This window comes from Aquarana catesbeiana, linkage group LG07 (genome assembly GCF_042186555.1).
Source record: "Aquarana catesbeiana isolate 2022-GZ linkage group LG07, ASM4218655v1, whole genome shotgun sequence".
NCBI lineage: Eukaryota > Metazoa > Chordata > Amphibia > Anura > Ranidae > Aquarana > Aquarana catesbeiana.
Window position 1 is genome coordinate 19568261 of NC_133330.1, and position 18394 is coordinate 19586654.

At 42.7% G+C, this 18394-nt stretch overlaps 1 protein-coding gene across 13 annotated transcripts in view; it reads right to left on the reverse strand.

Moving 5' to 3' along the window:
* The window catches only part of ATP2B2 (ATPase plasma membrane Ca2+ transporting 2), a 292280-nt gene that overhangs the window by 65815 nt on the left and 208071 nt on the right, over positions 1-18394 (reverse strand). For 8 of the 13 annotated variants that reach the window (XM_073591712.1, XM_073591711.1, XM_073591721.1 and 5 more), the window contains exons 6-12: positions 17508-17633; positions 17204-17236; positions 12549-12644; positions 11607-11648; positions 9229-9393; positions 1505-1719; positions 1173-1415 (exon numbers count right to left, since the gene is read on the reverse strand). In XM_073591712.1, coding sequence (XP_073447813.1) covers positions 1173-1415; positions 1505-1719; positions 9229-9393; positions 11607-11648; positions 12549-12644; positions 17204-17236; positions 17508-17633 — 920 coding nt within the window. The remainder of the gene's footprint in view (positions 1-1172; positions 1416-1504; positions 1720-9228; positions 9394-11606; positions 11649-12548; positions 12645-17203; positions 17237-17507; positions 17634-18394) is intronic. The other 5 variants (XM_073591720.1, XM_073591723.1, XM_073591722.1 and 2 more) reach the window with 3 other exon arrangements.

Sequence of the window (18394 nt, forward strand, 5' to 3'; positions counted from 1 at the left end):
CAGAAATGTGTGTGTCAAATTAAATACTTCAGCTTTCTGGATGTAGGTAGTACTTCCAGAGGGTGAAGGGTTAGCACAAGCTCATGGCTGCAGTGACAGCCAAAAACTTGTGCTCATTTGTTCACCTGGCTTCCAGCTTTAAAGTAAAAGTAATACAGTCGCTGCTCGATCATTTTTACAGTACGGGCGATATGGTTCCTGGGCTCTCCTGCTCTTCCCAGGACCCAAGACCGCATAGAAGGGCTTCAGGATGGCACGTGTCAGAAGACTGAAGAACATCTTTTCCTCTATCTCCTCTGCAGTGAATTAAGCTCATTCAGCCAGGGAAGCAGCTAACCAAGCATTATATTTAGGGTCAACAGGTGGAGCGTTAAGTTCATTTCCACATTTTTCATGGTCTCACTTTGCTTTAAAGTTCCTTGTTTACATAACTCAGTAACTCAAGCTGAGGTTTAAAACCATCAGAGCAGTGACTGATCCCTTATAAGAGAGTTTGAAAAACAATGCAATCTGCTCTGCTCTCTTTCTGGCTAACCCATCATGCTCTGGAAATTCTTTGTCTGTAAAACAAAACATCCTAACCTAAAATGTAAAAATATGAGCCCACATAATTTTACTTTCCCTTTAACCTGACACAAATATTCTCATTTGTGAGACTTAAGCTTTATTTACACTTGTACGACTGTAAAGTTGCTCTGACTTTGGAGTGCAACTTTGGTGCACCTTTGATGCAACCTTGATGGGTGCAACTTGGATACGACTTTGGCTTTGACCATTGGTAATGGACAACTGTTGCACAACTGTTGCATTGCATAATATTCAGCTATAACTTTCATGCAACTTTTGAGGGTTAACATTGAAATCTATGGCCCTCAAGTTGCATGAAAGTCGGACCAAAGTAGTGCATGAACTACTTCGAAGTTTCTGCAACTTTAAGTTGCACATATATAAATGGTTATCATTGGAAAACATGGGGAAGGACCTGTCATGCGACTTTGATGTCCAAGGTTGCATAACAAGTCACACAAGTGTGAATGGAGCTTTAGATAAAGCATCAAACACAATCCCAGCCTGGAATTATCCAAAGGACAATTATTTGACCTTCTCAGAAGAACCAAAGACAAGTGCTCCTGACATTCAGTCCAAGAGACGGCACAATAACTTGACTTTACCAGGACTTTGGATGTGTATGCACTGTTGATTGCAATGGCATTCACTAGAACATCTAAAGTTTTGGCTGAAATGGAACCAGGGTCTGGGATCTCCTTGTAGTGGACATCTCCAACGTAGGCCTGAACCACAGTCATTCGATTGGTTGTCAAGGTTCCAGTTTTATCCGAGCAGATGGCCGTGGCGTTGCCCATAGTCTCACAGGCATCTAAATGTCGTACTAAATTGTTGTCTTTCATCATTTTCTGTAATAAAGTAGCATTCGTATTATTGTCAGTGAACAGAATGGCCAGTCAGGACTTTGGACATGAAATATTAAAGTGAAAAGACTTACTTTAACAGAATATGCCAGAGAAATGGTTACAGCCAGGGGGAGGCCCTCAGGGACGGCTACAACCAGCACAGTGACACCGATGATGAAGAATTTCACAAAGTACTGGATGTAAATGGGAGTGCACTCAGGTAGCCATTGCCTTTTCTGGACAACAAAGTTATCAATAGCAAAATAAAGAACCAGGATAATCACCGTGATGGCCGACATCACCAAACCTACAGAACAAAGACAACAGTTAGCCGGAGCAGCTCACAGAAGGAGAACAATGTCAGTTCCATACTGTGTCATCACAATTCCCTGAAATAAACAGACTCCATATTGCAGTCGACCTCTGTCTGAAAGTTAACATAAACCTGAGGTCCTGCTGGAATGTATAAGAAAGACTAACAAAAAGAGCTAGAATGCTTTTCCAGGATCCCTTCAGTGCAGGTCACATGACCAAAAGGCCTTGTGATTTCTGTTCAAAGGGGAGGATCAAAGTTACAATTGGCTATTACTTCTCTTTAGAAAAGATCATGTGACCAAATGCCTATGCGTACAGTCAGTGGCAGACGGTCCATTAGGGGTGCACGGGTGCTACCCCATACGTCTGGCCCCCTAATCTATATGCATGGATTCCAATGGGGGGGGGGGTTTAAGCACGTGATTAGAGTCAGAGGCTCTGATAGGCTTCAAAAAAGGGTGGGCTCGGGGCGCAGAGCACTGCGCTCCGATCCCACCCAGCTGCGTGACAATAGTGAATGAATATTCGCTATTGTCCCACTGATCCTCCTCCCGGCCAATCAGGAAGCGGGTCCTGAGACCTGTCACCCTGAAAGGACAGGCGATCCTATTGGACCCCTAGGAGGAGGAGACGCACGGCGGAAGCCCTTGTGATGCAGAGGAGGAGGAGACGGGATAAAAGCCGCCACCCATCGGAGCGCTGCCCGTCCGCGACCTAGATGGCGTACAGTGAGGGGAAAAAGGATTTGACCCCCTGGTGATTTTGTACGTTTGCCCACTGACAAAGAAACGATCAGTCTATAATTTTAATGGTAGGTTTATTTTAACAGTGAGAGACAGAATAACAACAAAAATATACAGAAAAAAGCATTTAGAAAAAGTTATAAATTAATTTGCATTTTAATGAGTGAAATAAGTATTTGATACCTTATCAATCAGCAATATTTCTGGCTCCCAGGTGTCTTCTCTACAAGTAACGAGCTGAGATTAGGAGCACTCTCTTTTTTTTTGTTTATAGCGCACAAAAAAACAAAAAAAATGCAGAGGTGATCAAATACCACCCAAAAAAATTTGTGGGGAAAAAAAAGGACATCAATTTTGTTTGGGTACAGCGTTGCATGAACGCGCAGTTGTCAGTTAAATCAACGCAGTGCCGTATCGCAAAAAATTGCCTGATCATGAAGGGGGTGAAACCTTCCGGGCCTGAAGTGGTTAAATGCTGAACTTTTAATACTACACTTAGTTGGCGCCAAATGTGTTGCATATCAACCACCTTCTTCTGCCCAAACGGTATCCATGTGTATCATAAATAAACAATCGTGAACTTCCACCTCTGTGCACCGTCCCCGTGCCCTCAGAACTCTCACCTTATATAAAATAAAGATAAGCCTTTGAATAATATATTCAATAAACTGGTATGCTGCTTCACCGCTCTCCACCTTCAATAGGTACAATTCCCAGGGTTACTCAGGTACTGGTCCCTTTAAGACACCTGCGGTCCCTTTAAATCTCCGGTGCATGGTTGATATTGGAGCATGGACTTTATTTCAATTGAAGTCACTGTTAGAGCTTTCACTTTATATTGGACTTTTTTGAAGAATTGATACTTGCATTTATGTTGTTTATTTATTGTTTTAATACATTGATTTTCACGCATTTGATTTAGGCTGCGCAACCCCATTCTACACTATTATCGGTTTCATGTAGCTAACATTTGGACATAGGCTTAATTTACAAAGCTTTGCACAGGGATAAAGATCTTTATTCAACCCATGAGTCTGTGAACTTCAAACCCCATTAAACTAAGCTGAAAATATCTGTCAGAAGGTATTTAGGGATCTGGAATTTGATAAAGGTTAAAAATGTGTGCAGCATGTTAGGTTAGGTGCCAGGCTATTAGGTAAATTGAGTTCTTTTTGTATGCGCTTCTGTAATCAGTGGAGCAGTGTTTGATTGTCCCTAGCAGCAATAAATACAAAAAATGGCAACCCCTAGACTGTTCATTGTGCCAGAGGAGTGAATGCTGCTTTGCACCTTGCTGCCGTTGCACTACAGAGGGAGGGGAACCTGGGATAAATCAGCAGCCCCTGCGGGGGTAGCGCTACACATGGAATGAAATTCAAAGAGTGGGTCAGAAGGGGAAAATACTTATGCCCTTTTACAGGATAGTACTACTCATACAGTTACTGCTCGCTAAGGTGAGCACAGGTACTACTCATACAGTTGCTGCTCGCCAGTGTGAGCACTGGTACTACTCATACAGTTACTGCTCGCCAGTGGCAGTACAGGTACTACTCATAAAGTTTCTGCTCCCCTGTGCGAGTACAGGTACTACTCATACAGTTACTGCTCGCCAGTGTGAGTACAGGTACTATTAATACATTTACTGCTCGCCAGTGTGAGCACAGGTACTGCTCATTCAGTTACTGCTCGCCAGTGTGAGTACAGGTACTACTCATACATTTACTGCTCGCCAGTGTGAGTACAGGTACTACTCATACATTTACTGCTCGCCAGTGTGAGCACAGGTACTACTTATACATTTACTGCTCGCCAGTGTGAGCACAGGTACTACTCATACAGTTACTGCTCACCACCAGTGTGAGTACAGGTACTACTCACACAGTTATTGCTCGCCAGTGTGAGCACAGGTACTACTTATTCAGTTACTACTCACCAGTGCGAATACAGGTACTACTCATACAGTTACTGCTCACCAGTGCGAGTACAGGTACTACTCATACAGTTACTGCTCACCAGTGCGAGTACAGGTACTACTCATACAGTTACTGCTCACCAGTGCGAGTACAGGTACTATTCACACAGTTATTGCTCGCCAGTGCGAGTACAGGTACTACTCATACAGTTACCGCTCCCCAGTGTGAGAAAAAGGTAGTGCTCGGTAACATAAGTACAGCTGCTGCTTGGCAATGTGACTACAGCTACTGCTCACCTATGTGTACCGTTACTGTTCAGTTACTGTTCGGTAACGTGAGTGTGACAGACCCAACCAGAACCGGGGCTTTTGGAGGGGACTGCAGGATGGCCTCTTGCCTACTGACTGTGGGTCCTGGTTTTTGAGTGAGCAGATCATTCTCTAATGATGGACAACCACGTGATGAACACTGAGAGCAAGACTTGGTAATATTAATCTTTTACAGGTTAATGGTCAGAGGGAATATGGTGGCCCTCCTGCAGATTGGGTTGGACACTTGGGACAGAAATATTTATTCACTATCTCCCTCGAGAGATCTATGAAGATAAATTAATTCCACCTTTTCAGACTACTGGAACATTGTATACATTTTGTCTCATAGACTGTTGTAGACTGTTGCCAGACAGTCTGGGATCCCTGATTAATGAAAACATTGTCTAGGTGTGAATTCCCATTGTTATTTGAGTCAATTGAGTCACCTATTGTTTCTGTCTGTTGGTTAATTTGACTCTTGGAGGTTCCCACATGATGGGATTAGCTTTGTGTCAACTCTACCTCGTTATCTAACCTTTGTGTGATGTTTTGGGTAATAATTGGTTTTATTGTTCATGTGGTGACTGACCTACTTTTGTTTACAAAAGTTTTATTGGAAGATTCAGTATAAAAGCGTTACAAAGTTATAGTGATTGAAACAGTTGAGTACAAAATGATGTATATAAGAGACAGTATACAGTATAAATTTGTGTAGTACATAAATGTAAAGCAAGTGAAGATACTATGACATCTGAGGGAGAGTATGCAATAGGCAGAATAAAGTATAGTAAGTTTTAATCACAAGTCCATAGAGACCATTTTCCATCAAAGGTATGCATACTATCATGTAGGATATGATGGATTCTCTCTGAAAGTTTGAGCATATCCATCCTAGACATGACTTGAGGCCAAGATAGGTTTTGGGATTTCCAGTTTAGGGCTATCATCCATTGGATAGAACTAATTAGGGAATGAATCAGTCTAACACATGAAGTTGGTACGTCAGGAATTGTTGCATACAGTATACATAATTGTGGGGAGAGGTTGATTTTTTTTTTTTGCTATAGATTCCATTTTACTTGCCGCAGCTTTCCATATAGGCTCTAGATATACACAGCTCCAAAATATGTGAAGGAATGTGCCAGGTACATTACAGCCCCTAAAACAGTTAGGAGAGGCAGTTGGATAGAAGGAGTGGATTTTCGAGGGTGTCAGGTATAATCTAGAGAATAATTTCATTGGCGATTCTCTAAATGAAGCTGCAATATTACATTTGCGAAGGTTATCTATCATGGTATTCCAAGATTTTAAGGAGATAGGAATGTCTAAATCAGCTTCCCATTGTAACATTGGGCCGGACTTTTCAGGTAACATTATATCGTTAAGATATCTATAGATTATAGAAATCAGGCCTTTGTCCCTTGGACTGACCTACTTTTGAAGTGTATAAACCTGTATTTCTGTATAATAAAGACTTCCAGTTCCAGCTTGCATCTAAGCTAGTGTTGCCTAGTCTTGGGTGCTCAGCGGTAAAACCCGGTCCCTGAGTCCAGTTTGGAGGAAGCTATATCTTGACAGAGGCACCCAAGCTGGGTACTGGACAGTTACATCACAGTGAGTACAGCCGGCGCTTGGCAATGTGACTACGGGTATTGCTCAGTATTGTGAGTACAGCTACTCCTCACCAATGTGAGTACAATTACTGCTCACCAGTGGTAGTACAATTACTGCTCACCAATGTAAATACAATTACTGTTCACCAATGGTTGTACAATTACTGCTCACCAATGGTAGTACAATTACTGCTCACCAATGGGAGTACAATTACTGCTCACCAATGTGAGAACAATTACTGATCACCAATGGGAGTACAATTGTTAATCAGCGACATCAGTACAGTTATTGCTCGGCAATGTGTGAGTACAGTTACTGCTCGCCAATGTAAGTTCTATTACTGCACAGCAATGTGTGAGTACAGTTACTGCTCGGCAATGTACAACCCCAATTCCCAAAAAGTTGGGATGCTTGCTGTGTAAAATCGACATAAAAACAGAATGCAATAATTTGCAAATCACAATAGAAAACATATCAAATGTTTGCCGAATACCCTATAGCAGATTTACTGCTCCAGGGTGGCTGTTCTGTGCAGAATCACGTATATATATACATGAATGTGCACTTCCGGGTAGGGGGCTCGTGCACCGATGTCGCACCTCCTTTAATGTGCCAATGGATGTGTGCCGGCATCCATTGATCATCGAGTAGAGAGGCTGGACGGTTATCTGCTTATGTAAACAATGCAGAGGTTCATCCTGACAGCGGGGATGTGATAGATTTTATTTCCCTGCAAAGCAGGGGATAAAATCTATCACATCCCTTAATGAAAGAAGCACACATAGTACACATAAACACTGGTTAGGCACACATTTAAAACTTTGATGACCTTAGATTTTTAACCCTTCCCATCCAGTGTCATTAGTACAATGACAGTGCATATTTTTAACACTGATCACTGTATTAGTGTCACTGGTTCCCACAAAGTGTCAGTTAGCGTCAGATTACCCACCGCAATATCGCAGTCCCACTATAAGTCGCTGATTGCCGCCATTACTAGTATAAACAAAAAATTTCAAATATGTATTTCATAGTTTGTAGATGCTATAACTTATGCGCAAATCAATCAATATACACCATTGGGATTTTTTTTTACCAAAAATATGTAGCAGAATACATACAGTGAGGGAAAAAAGTAATTGATCCCCTGCGGATTTTGTACGTTTGCCCACTGACAAAGAAATGATCAGTCTATAATATTAATGGTCGGTTTATTTCAACAGTGAGAGACAGAATAACAACAAAAAAAATTCCAGAAAAACGCATTTCAAAAAGTTATAAATTGATTTGCATTTTAATGAGTGAAATAAGCATTTGACCCCTTCGCAAAACATGACATAGTACTTGGTGGCAAAACCCTTGATGGAAATCACAGAGGACAGGCATTTCTTGTAGTTGGCCACCAGGTTTGCACACATCTCGGGAGGGATTTTGTCCCACTCCTCTTTGCAGATCTTCTCCAAGTCATTAAGGTTTCAAGGCTGAGGTTTGGTAACTCGAACCTTCAGCTCCCTCCACATTAAGGTTTGGAGTCTGGCTAGGCCACTCCAGGACCTTATTGTGCTTCTTCTTGAGCCACTCCTTTGTTGCCTTGGCTGTGTGTTTTGTTTCATTGTCATGCTGGAATATCCATCCACGACCCATTTTCAATGGCCTGGCTGAGGGAAGGAGGTTCTCACCCAAGATTTGACGGTACATGGCCCCGTCCATCGTCCCTTTGATGCTGTGAAGTTGTCCTGTCCCCTTAGCAGAAAAACCCCCTCAAAGCATAATGTTTCCACCTCCATGTTTGACGGTGGGGATGGTGTTCTTGGGGTCATAGGCAGCATGGTGCCTGGTCCCTGACATCCTTGGACAGCTCTTTGGTCTTGGCCATGGTGGAGAGATTGGAATCTGATTGATTGCTTCTGTGGACAGGTGTCTTTTATACAGCTAACAAGCTTTGATTAGGAGCACTCCCTTTAGGAGAGTGCTTCTAATCTCAGCTCATTACCTGTATACAAGACACCTGGGAGCCAGAAATCTTGCTGATTGATAGGGGATCAAATACTTATTTCACTCATTAAAATGCAAATCAATTTATAACTTTTTTGAAATGCATTTTTTCTGGGTTTTTTTGTTGTTATTCTGTCTCTCACTGTTAAAATAAACCGACCATTAAAATTATAAACGGATCATTTCTTTATCAGTTGGCAAACGTACAAAATCAGCAGTGGATCACATTCTTTTTTCCCTTACTGTATTGGCCTAAATTTATTAAGACATTAGGTTTTAAAAAAAAAAAAAAATATTGGATAAGTTTTAAAGCAGAAAGTAAAAAAAGATTGTGTTTTTCATTCAAAATTGTCGTTCTTTTTTTGTTTATAGTGCAAACAATCAAAAAAACCGAGTGGTTAAAATGGTTGGTCATGAAGGGGGGTAAATCTTCCAGAGGTCAAGTGGTTAAACTAAGAAAATATACAATTTTTTGAAAAAAATAAGGTCATTTTGATATTGATGACAGCAACACGTTTATCTGACAACAGCATGGCTTCTTAGTAGAAGAGTCCAGGTGCTTAACTGGTATGCCTGCAGTCCAGATCTTTCACTGACAAAGAAGACCTAGGACTGTTAAGCAGTTAGAATCCTATATCAGGCAAGAATGGGACAACATTCCTTCCCCAAAACTCCAGCAACTGGTCTCCTCAGTTCCCAGACGTTTACAGATTGTTGGTAAAAGAAGAGGGGACGCTACACCGTTCTATACATGGCCCCACCCCAACTGACCCATACAATAATTGGATGGCTACAGAGGACTGATATTGGGTTCTCTGGAGGTTCTTTGCATGGAATTTGGTTCAGGAAGGGGGGTAATTTTCAGTAGTTTGGAATAGTCAAGGTCACTGTCATATACCTAAATATATCTATACAAGTCACTTACCTGCTTTGCCTATCTGCACTGCCAGTTTGGTCAGCTTGCCCTGTAGGACTGACTTTTCCTTCTTGTGTGGATTTACTTTCTTCTTTTCCTTGTCGTCTCCATCACCCCCCTCAGCACTTTTCAGGGGCTGCATTTCCATGGCGGCTGCCCCATCTTGTTGTTTGGCTGTAAAAGCAGAAAGAAGTGATTGGTGCCAGGTTGTGTATGGAGGGTCAGATATTTCTAGAAGTCTTGGTAGGATCTCATGACCCTCATACCGCATTGCAGCCCAGACATTTCACAATGCTGCTGCATTTTACCAATCTTCACCTGTGGATGTCAATATACCATATAAACAGAAGAGAGGGAACTAAAAAAATGTAGGTACCCAAGGGGCACTAGGATATAATCGTCTGCAGATGATTCACATTGTGTGTGTGTGCAGCATATTTATGTATTCAGAGCTGGAAGATATCTATTCCAACCAGGAACAAAAAAGGATGTATTGGTAGACAAAGAAATGGGATAGAAAAGAGTGAACGAAAGAGAAGGAAGGAGGAGAGGAAAGGAAGCATAGTAAGGAAGGAAGAGGGAATGAGGGAGGGAAGAGGAAGAGAAGGGAGGAGAGAAAAGGAAGCATAGTAAGGAAGAGAGAGGGAGGGAAGAGAAGGGAAGAGGAGAGAAAAGGAAGCATAGTAAGGAAGGAAGAGGGAAGGAGGGAGGGAAGAGGAAGAGAAGGGAGGAGGGAAGAAAAGGAAGTAAAGTAAGGAAGGAAGAGGGAAGGAGGGAGGGAAGAGGAAGAGAAGGGAGGAGGAGAGGAAAGTAGGCACAGTAAGGAGGGAAGGAGGAAAGCCAGAGGAAGAGAAGGGAGGAAGAGAGGAAAGGAAGCATAGTAAGGAAGGAAGAGGGAAGGAGGGAGGGAAGAGAAGAGAGGGGAGGAGGAGAGGAAAGGAAGCATAGTAAGAAAGGAAGAGGGAAGGAGGAGAGGAAAGGAAGCATAGTAAGGAAGGAAGAGGGAAAGAGGGAGGAAAAAGAAGGGAGGAGGAGAGGAAAGGAAGCATAGTAAGGAAGGAAGAGGGAAGGAGGGAGGGAAAAGAAGAGAGGGGAGGAGGAGAGGGAAGGAAAGGAAGCATAGTAAGGAAGGAAGAGGGAAGGAGGGATGGAAGAGAAGGAGAAGGGAGGAGGAGAGGAAAGGAAGCATAGTAAGAAAGGAAGAAGGAAGGAGGGAAGTAAGAGGAAGAGAAGGGAGGATGAGAGAAAAGGAAACATAATAAGGAAGGAAGAGGGAAGAAGAAGAGAAATGAGGAGGAAAGGAAGCATAATAAAGAAGGAAGAGGGAAGAGAAAGAGAAGAAAGGAGGAGAGAAAGGGAAGCATAGTAAGGAAGGAAGAGGGAAGAAGGGAAAGAAGAAGAGAAGGGAGGAGGAAAGAAGAGAGGACGGTGTAGAGGAGGTATCCTATGGATCAGGGAGAAAAGGAAGCAGGAGACCAAGAAAGAGAAGGAAGGATGAAGGGGATACAGGGAGGCAATGAAGGAATGGATGGAGTTAGAGGAGGAAAGGAAGGAGGTAAGAAAGGGAAAGAATTAAGGTGGGGAGCAAGGAAGTAAGGAAAGAATAAAAAGGGAAGAGTGAGAAAGAAGTAAGGGGGGGAAGGGAGAGAAAGGAAGGAGGGGATGAGGGGGGCAATGAAGGAAGGTGGAAAGAATGGAGGTAGGAAAGAAGGGAAAAAGGGAAAGATATAAGGAAGGGAAGACAAAGGGAAGGAAGGGATGAAGGAAGAAGGGAGGAAGAGAGGGAACAATATAAGGAAGGGAGGACACAGGGAAGGGATGAAGGGAGAAGAGAGGGAGGGAAGAAGGGGCCAGAGGGATAATACAAGGAATGGAGGATACAGGGAAGGAAGGGGATGGGAAGGGAGACAATGAAAAAAGAAAGGTTCGAAGGAGAAAGGTAGGGAAGAAGGGGAGAAAGGGAAGGGGGAAGGGGGGACACATATAGGGAAGGGGGGACACAGGGAAGGAAGGAGGGGATGAAGGGAGACAATGAAGAAAGGAAGGAAGGATGGAGAGAGGTAGGGAAGAAGGGTAGAGAGGGAAAGATATAAGGAAGGGAAGACACAGGGAAGGAAGGGGGGGGGGCAGGAAAGAAGATGGGAGTCAATAAAGGAATGGAAGGAAGGAGGGAGGTAAGAAAGTAGGGGACAGGATGAATGAGGTAAAGTTGGAGGGGGGGAGGGGGTGTAGAGAAGGAAGGAAAAGAAAAGGGAGTCAATGAAGGCATAGAAGGTAGGAAGGAGGGAGAAACAGAAAAAGAGATTGTAGAAAGACCTTATATGATGCTGTGTTTTTTGTTCGGTTGTATATGCAGTATGCAGCCCTCCCCAGTGCACAGAATTTACCTTTGTTCTGGATGGTGTCCACATTCCCATCTTGCATTTTGCCTACACAGTGGAAGTTCAACAGACAACAAAGAGCAGAACATGAAACATCAGACCAAACAAAGAACAAGACAGATGAAGCAAATCCCAACCAAATCCACACTACGAACAGACATGGATGTCTCATATATTGCTCGCTCACTTTTAGAGGTCACAGTACCAATTTGGTTTACTAATCGCCAGTTGTGATATACGTTATTTATCTATTAATGTACATTGTCCAGCCAACAAAAGGTTGCAATTCTCAGCTCGGAATCTGATTTCATTTTAGGGCAACACAGCCGTGTCCTACATAAATCTTCCTTCCAATGTCTCCAACCTTCACTGCTCAGCTTGTGCTCCTCTGAAATGTAGGCTGAGGGTGTTTTCTAGAATAGATGAGAAGGAAGATTGATGGAGAACAAGGAGTGTAGGTGTAAAGCCCTTCAATGGACACCAAAGACCACCCCTACCAACACACAAGGCTCCAGTCATTCTAGATTAATGTTGCCTGGTTCTAAGAAATGTGGCATTTTGACTTCTAACATGTAAAATTAGCTACGACCACACCTCAGATAGACCCGATAATCATCAGAACTTGTATACAGTATGGCAGCTGCCTTTGTATATGACATAACGTGGAGAGAAGCTGTCTGAGGTCAGCTTAGAGGACTACCAAGACACAGATCCTGAAATAGATGGCTAATAATGAGGGGCTCCAACCAAAAGGAGAAAAATAGCAAAGACACCTATATGGTTTAAACATGGATGTCTTTACATTAATTCCTATTCATACCTGGAAACTACCAATTATAGAGTACTTCCCTAACCCTTATCAATAAACAGATATTCGGTCTACAGAGAGAAGAGTAAGGATGTTACAAATGGAACAATGGATTGTGGGAAAATTAGATGTTGACATACCATTCACTAAGTTGGCATTTGCATTATCAGTGACGTTTGCCCCTGCTGCCCCATCTGTAGCTGCAGGAGGATGAGAGGGTGGGTGGGTGGAACCGACTGTGATAAGAAAATGAAAATAATGACAAGAAAGCAAGTAAAATCACAGCATGAAAACATGAGTACAAAAGGAGGGAAAAGAAATATCTGTGCATCCCTAAAGTCAGGTCAGGGAATCTGTCTGAGGTTCACATAACATGGTCCATGAATGGCCAGTGTCAGTGGAAGGGAACAAATTCTCATTTAGAGATAGAAGAAGACCTCATTTACTAATGTGTGAGATGAAGAAAACCTGTATCCACAAATCAAATGCAAAAGAATAAAACCAAAAACAGATTCTTATTCTCAAGATTGGGCGTTTGAAGTGAAGACCAGTTCTCTTTACGTCATCTCAAGAAAAGTTGATTGTGGAGGAACAATCTATGACCTTCCTCATTATTCACTCTCCTAATGCCTTTGGCCAATTTTATGAAGGTTTGTCCAATTCCTCTAAGAATTCCAACCAAGCCTCGGGTACTGGTTAGAATAAGAAAAGTTCTAACACTCCAGCGCTCAAACAGTTGTATATCCGATGGTGTCTCAACGTCCAATGCTACCCTCCTCAGATGGGGAATCTCTAAATATTCACAAACATGAGAAGGAACAAGCGCATCAAACACAACTCCAGCCATAGGTGTTATGTCATCTAACCATGTATGCTGTGGTTGGAGAAATAATGCATTTCGGTGGACATGCCCCCTTCTTCAGAGCTAAACCAACCTGGTTCCAACCTATTATATTATACAAAAAAACAGACTGGAAGGAACCCAAAAAGGTGGTTACTCCATGGGTCAGGCAGTACTGACAGACATTCTCTCTATTTACCAATTACCAAATACCATTAAGTAACCACCTTTTCAAGTTTCTTCCAGCCCGGGTATTTGTATATGCGTTGTTTGGGCTACTTGGGTCACACTGACAGACTTTGGTGAGTCAGTGGACACGGGCTATGGGTAGGTGTTTCATTACTACCTTACGTTATTACCGAGATTATTTCTGGAGACGTCCTTCAGTTTTTTACAATGCCTTGAAAAAGTATTCATAACCCTTGAAATTTTACACATTTTGTCATTACGACCAAAAACATAAATATATTTTATTGTGATTTTATGTGATCGACCGAAACAAACTGGCAGATAACTGTGAAGTGGAAGAAAAATGATAACTGGTTTTCTAAATTTTTTACAAATAAATACTGTATGTGAAAAGTGTTGCGTGCATTTATAATCAACCCCCCCATGAGTCAATACTTTGTAGAACCCCCTTTCGCTGCAATTACAGCTGTAAGTCTTTTTGGGGATGTCTCTACCAGCGTTGCACATCTAGAGAGGGACATTTTTGCCCATTCTTCTTTGCAAATAGAGCAAGCTCTATCAGATTGGATGGAGAAGTCTGTGAAAGCAATTTTCAAGTCTTGCCACAGATTCTCCATTGGATTTAGGTCTGGACTTTCACTGGGCCATTCTGCCATTCTGGGCCATTCTAACACATGAATATGCTTTGATCAAAAAACATTTCATTGTAGCTCTGGCTGTATGTTTAGGGTCGTTGTCCTGCTGCAGACTCTACCAGGTTTTCTTCTAAGATTGCCCTGTATTTGGCTTTATCCATCTTCCCATCAACTCTGACCAGCTTTCCTATCCCTGCTGAAGAAAAGCATCCCCACCACATGATGCTGCCACCACCATGTTTCACGGTGGGGATGGTGTGTTCAGGGCGATGTGCAGTGTTAGTTTTCCGCCACACAGCGTTTTTCTTTTAGGTCAAAAAGTTCAATTTTGGTCTCATTTGACCAGAGCACCTTCTTCCACATGTTTGCTGTGTCCTCCACATGGCTTCTCACAAACTGCAAACAGGACTTCTTATGGTTTTCTTTCAACCGTGGCTCGCTTCTTGCCACTCTACCATAAAGGTCAGATTTGTGGAGAACACGACTAATAGTTGTCCTGTGGACAGATTCTCCCACCTGAGCTGTGGATCTCTGCAGCTCCTCCAGAGTTACCATGGACCTCTTGGTTCTTCTCTGATGAATGTTCTCCTTGCCCGGCCGGTCAGTTTAGGTGGACGGCCATGTCTTGGTAGGTTTGCAGTTGTGCCATACTCTTTCCATTTTCCGATGATGGATTGAACAGTGCTCTGTGGGGATGTTCAAAGCTTCGGATACTTTTTTCTAACCGAAGCCTGCTTTAAACTTCTTCACAACTTTATCCCTGACCTGTCTGGTGTGTTCCTTGGACTTCATGATGCTGTTTGTTCACTAAGGTTCTCTGACAGACCTCCGAGGGCTTCACAGAACAGCTGTATTTATACTGAGATTAAATTGCACACAAGTGGACTCTATTTACTAATTAGGTGACTTCTGAAGGAAATTGGTTCCACTAGATTTTAGTTAGGGGCATCAGCGTAAAGGGGGCTGAATACAAATGCCCCCCCACACTTTTCCAATTTTTATTTGTAAAAAAAAATTGAAAACCATTTATCATTTTCCTTCCACTTCACAATTATGTGCCACTTTGTGTTGGTCTTTCACATAAAATCCCCAAAAAATACATTTACGTTTTTGTTGTATCATGACAAAATGTGGAAAATTTCAAGGGGTATGAATACTTTTTCAAGGCACTGTATGCATTTTTTATTCTGTGAAATTGTACGTGGTTGGTTTAGCTCTGAAGAAGGAGGCACCTCCCCTGAAACGTGTTAGCCTTCTGATCGCATCATACATGGTTAGATGACATTGCCTATTGCTGGAGTTGTGTTTGATGTGCTTGTTCCTTCTCATGTTTGCGAGGATGTTTTTGGCCTTTGAATCTAATAAACACTGGTGGTGGTATGGACTTGGCGTTTGCTCCCTCCTGTGGGTTTTCACTGGTTAGGATAAGTTAACACTATCTTCAGTTTTTTTAACTGAGTGTAAGTGCTGGTTGTTCTATGAAATATATTCAGTTTTGCAGTTAGGTACATCCACATGAGATGCAGTCAAGACAGGAGCATGTGATTCGCACAGGAGTCGCACCGCATTCCTGTGCAAATCACATAGGATTCCGTGCAGTGTGATTTGACGCCATTATTTTGTATGTCTCAAATTGCACCGCATCTGCACAAAAAAGATGCAGGCTTTTCCCTTTTTTTTTTTTTTGCTATACTGGAATCAGATCGCGTGGGTGTTTATACTCATGGTATAAAGATGCGATATGGGAAATGCAACGATTCCTGTGCCTTTCCGGGGCTAAATCCTACACTGCACATCAGCCATTCTGAGAAGCTATGAATGTAATAAAAGCAAAGCTAGACTATTCTGACCTGCCCACTTACAGTATACACTAAATTGCCAAAAGTATTGGGACGCTTGCCTTTACACGCACATGAACTTTAGTGGCATCCCAGTCTTGGTCCGTAGGGTTCAATATTGAGTTGGCCCAACCTTTGCAGCTATAAAAGCGTCAACTCTTCTGGGAAGGCCGTCCACAAGGTTTAGGAGTTTGTCTATGGGAATGTTTGACCATTCTTCCAGAAGTGCATTTGCGAGGTCAAGCACTGATGTTGGATGAGAAGGCCTGGCTCACAGTCTCCGCTCTAATTCATCCCAAAGGTGTTCTATTGAGTTGAGGTCAGGACTCTATGCAGACCAGTCAAGTTCCTCAACCCCAAACTCGCTCATCCATGTCTTTCTAGACCTTGCTTTGTGCACTGGTCCAAATCATTTGGTGGAAGGGGGAATTATGGTGTGGAGGTTGTTTTTCAGGGGTTGGGTTTGGCCCCTTAGTTCCAGTGAAGGGAACTCTTGAGGCGTCAGCATACCAAGACTTTTTGGACAATCTCATGCTCCCAACTTTGTGGAAACAGTTTGGGGATGGCCCCTTCCTGTTCCAACATGACTGTGCAAGGTCCATTAAGACATGCATGGGTGAGTTTGGGGTGGAGGAGTCCTGATTTCAGCCTGATAGAACACCTTTGGGATGAATTAGATCGAAGAATGCGATCCAGGCCTTCTCGTCCAACATTAGTACCTGACCTCACAAATGCTCTTCTGGAAGAATGGTCAAACATTCCCATAGACACACTCCTAAACCTTGTGGACGGCCTTCCCAGAGGAGTTGAAGCTGTTATAGCTGCAAAGGGTGGGCCAACTCAATATTGAACCCTACCTACTAAGACTGGGATGCCATTAAAGTTCATGTGTGTGTAAAGGCTTGTGTCCCAATACTTTTGGTAATATAGTGTATATCTATATAGACGATTTTATATGCATAAAAGTATATTTATACTTTATTTTCTATTCCCTCAACACATACAGTACTTGTTTATATACAGATGGCGTATAGTATATATCTATACACACTATTTTCTAATTCCTCCCCACGTACAGTATATATATATATATATACATATATAAATATATATATATGAACACTAGTTTCTGTTGGGGAATGATGGACCTCACCACAAACAGTATACACTACTTTCAATCTATATTCACTATTTCTATCTATAGAAATATCTATATACACTATTTTCTATTTCCTCCTTTGCACACGTTGACTTTTTGTCTACAGAACGGGGGATATTCGGTGTACATATACCTGGTAGACTGGCTCCATCCTGATTTTTCTTTCCTGTGTGATGATGACGAAAACAAAACAAGAGGGAGATGTTAACCATGCAGAGATGTTTCATGGGAATCAGCGGGGACATTATGGTTGCACAATAAGAAAATAAAATGAGTTTATGATGACTTGCAGACCCTTCCTCATCTACCTCCACATCGGTTTCTACAGGTTGCTACCAACAGACTGAAGACGAGTGTTCTACACAGGACAACAAACACGTGGTGAGACATGACCGCACTAGGCAGTGCCGGAACCGACCTAGGTATGGACCACTGACCTTTCTTGTCCTTCTTTTCATCCTCCATTTCACTTGCCCCCAACAAGGTAAAAATGATTCCAGTTTGAGAATTGACACCGACAGCTGTTACAAGCATTCTTCCGGAGCCTTCCATCACATGAGTCCCTAGGCAGAAGATGGGATATGTATGTAAAGACGGCATAGAAGTCTTGTATGTGAGGACAGTACGGATGTGAGCAAGGTCCAGCGTGGTGTGGCGGGCAGTAAAACACACAGAGTCCAAAATAGGCAAGAGCAAGATATTGTAGAAAGTTTCAACTCAGTGCAACTAGGCCGGGTGGGAAGGCACAACCTTTCAGAGCCACTTAGGAACTGTCACAGCGGTCTGTAGGCTTGGAAGATGCCAACAGTATCTGCAATGAGAAGCAGAATTCGGCCTGGCCGGTCCACACCCATAGGGGAGACTTCCTGAAGTGAGGTAGGTGCAGACCCTGCACTGTCTCTCCTCCTCAGGAACATCTATCTCTGAGCACTTTCCCTCTCATACGGGAACCACAATGCATGCCAAACCCGGGGGCCAGTGTCTTAAATAGACACTGCCCTGACCCAAGATAGCAGCTGAGGTCACCATACCTCTCAAATTTCTGAGATGTGAATTAGAGACACCTATTAACAAAAGTATGTAGGCATAGGACACATCCCCTGCCACGCCCCCTTTAATAAATTGGCTTTTGGAAAGTACAAATTTAGACATTGGATGAAAGGTTTAGCACCGGGAAACACTTTTTGACAGATAAACAGTGCATTTTATATACAATTATATAGATCAGATCAAAATCAAGGACAGAGGGACTTTGTTCTGAATGAGGGACAGTCCCTCTTAATCAGGGACAGTTGGAAGCTATGAGGTCACGAGGGCATCAGTG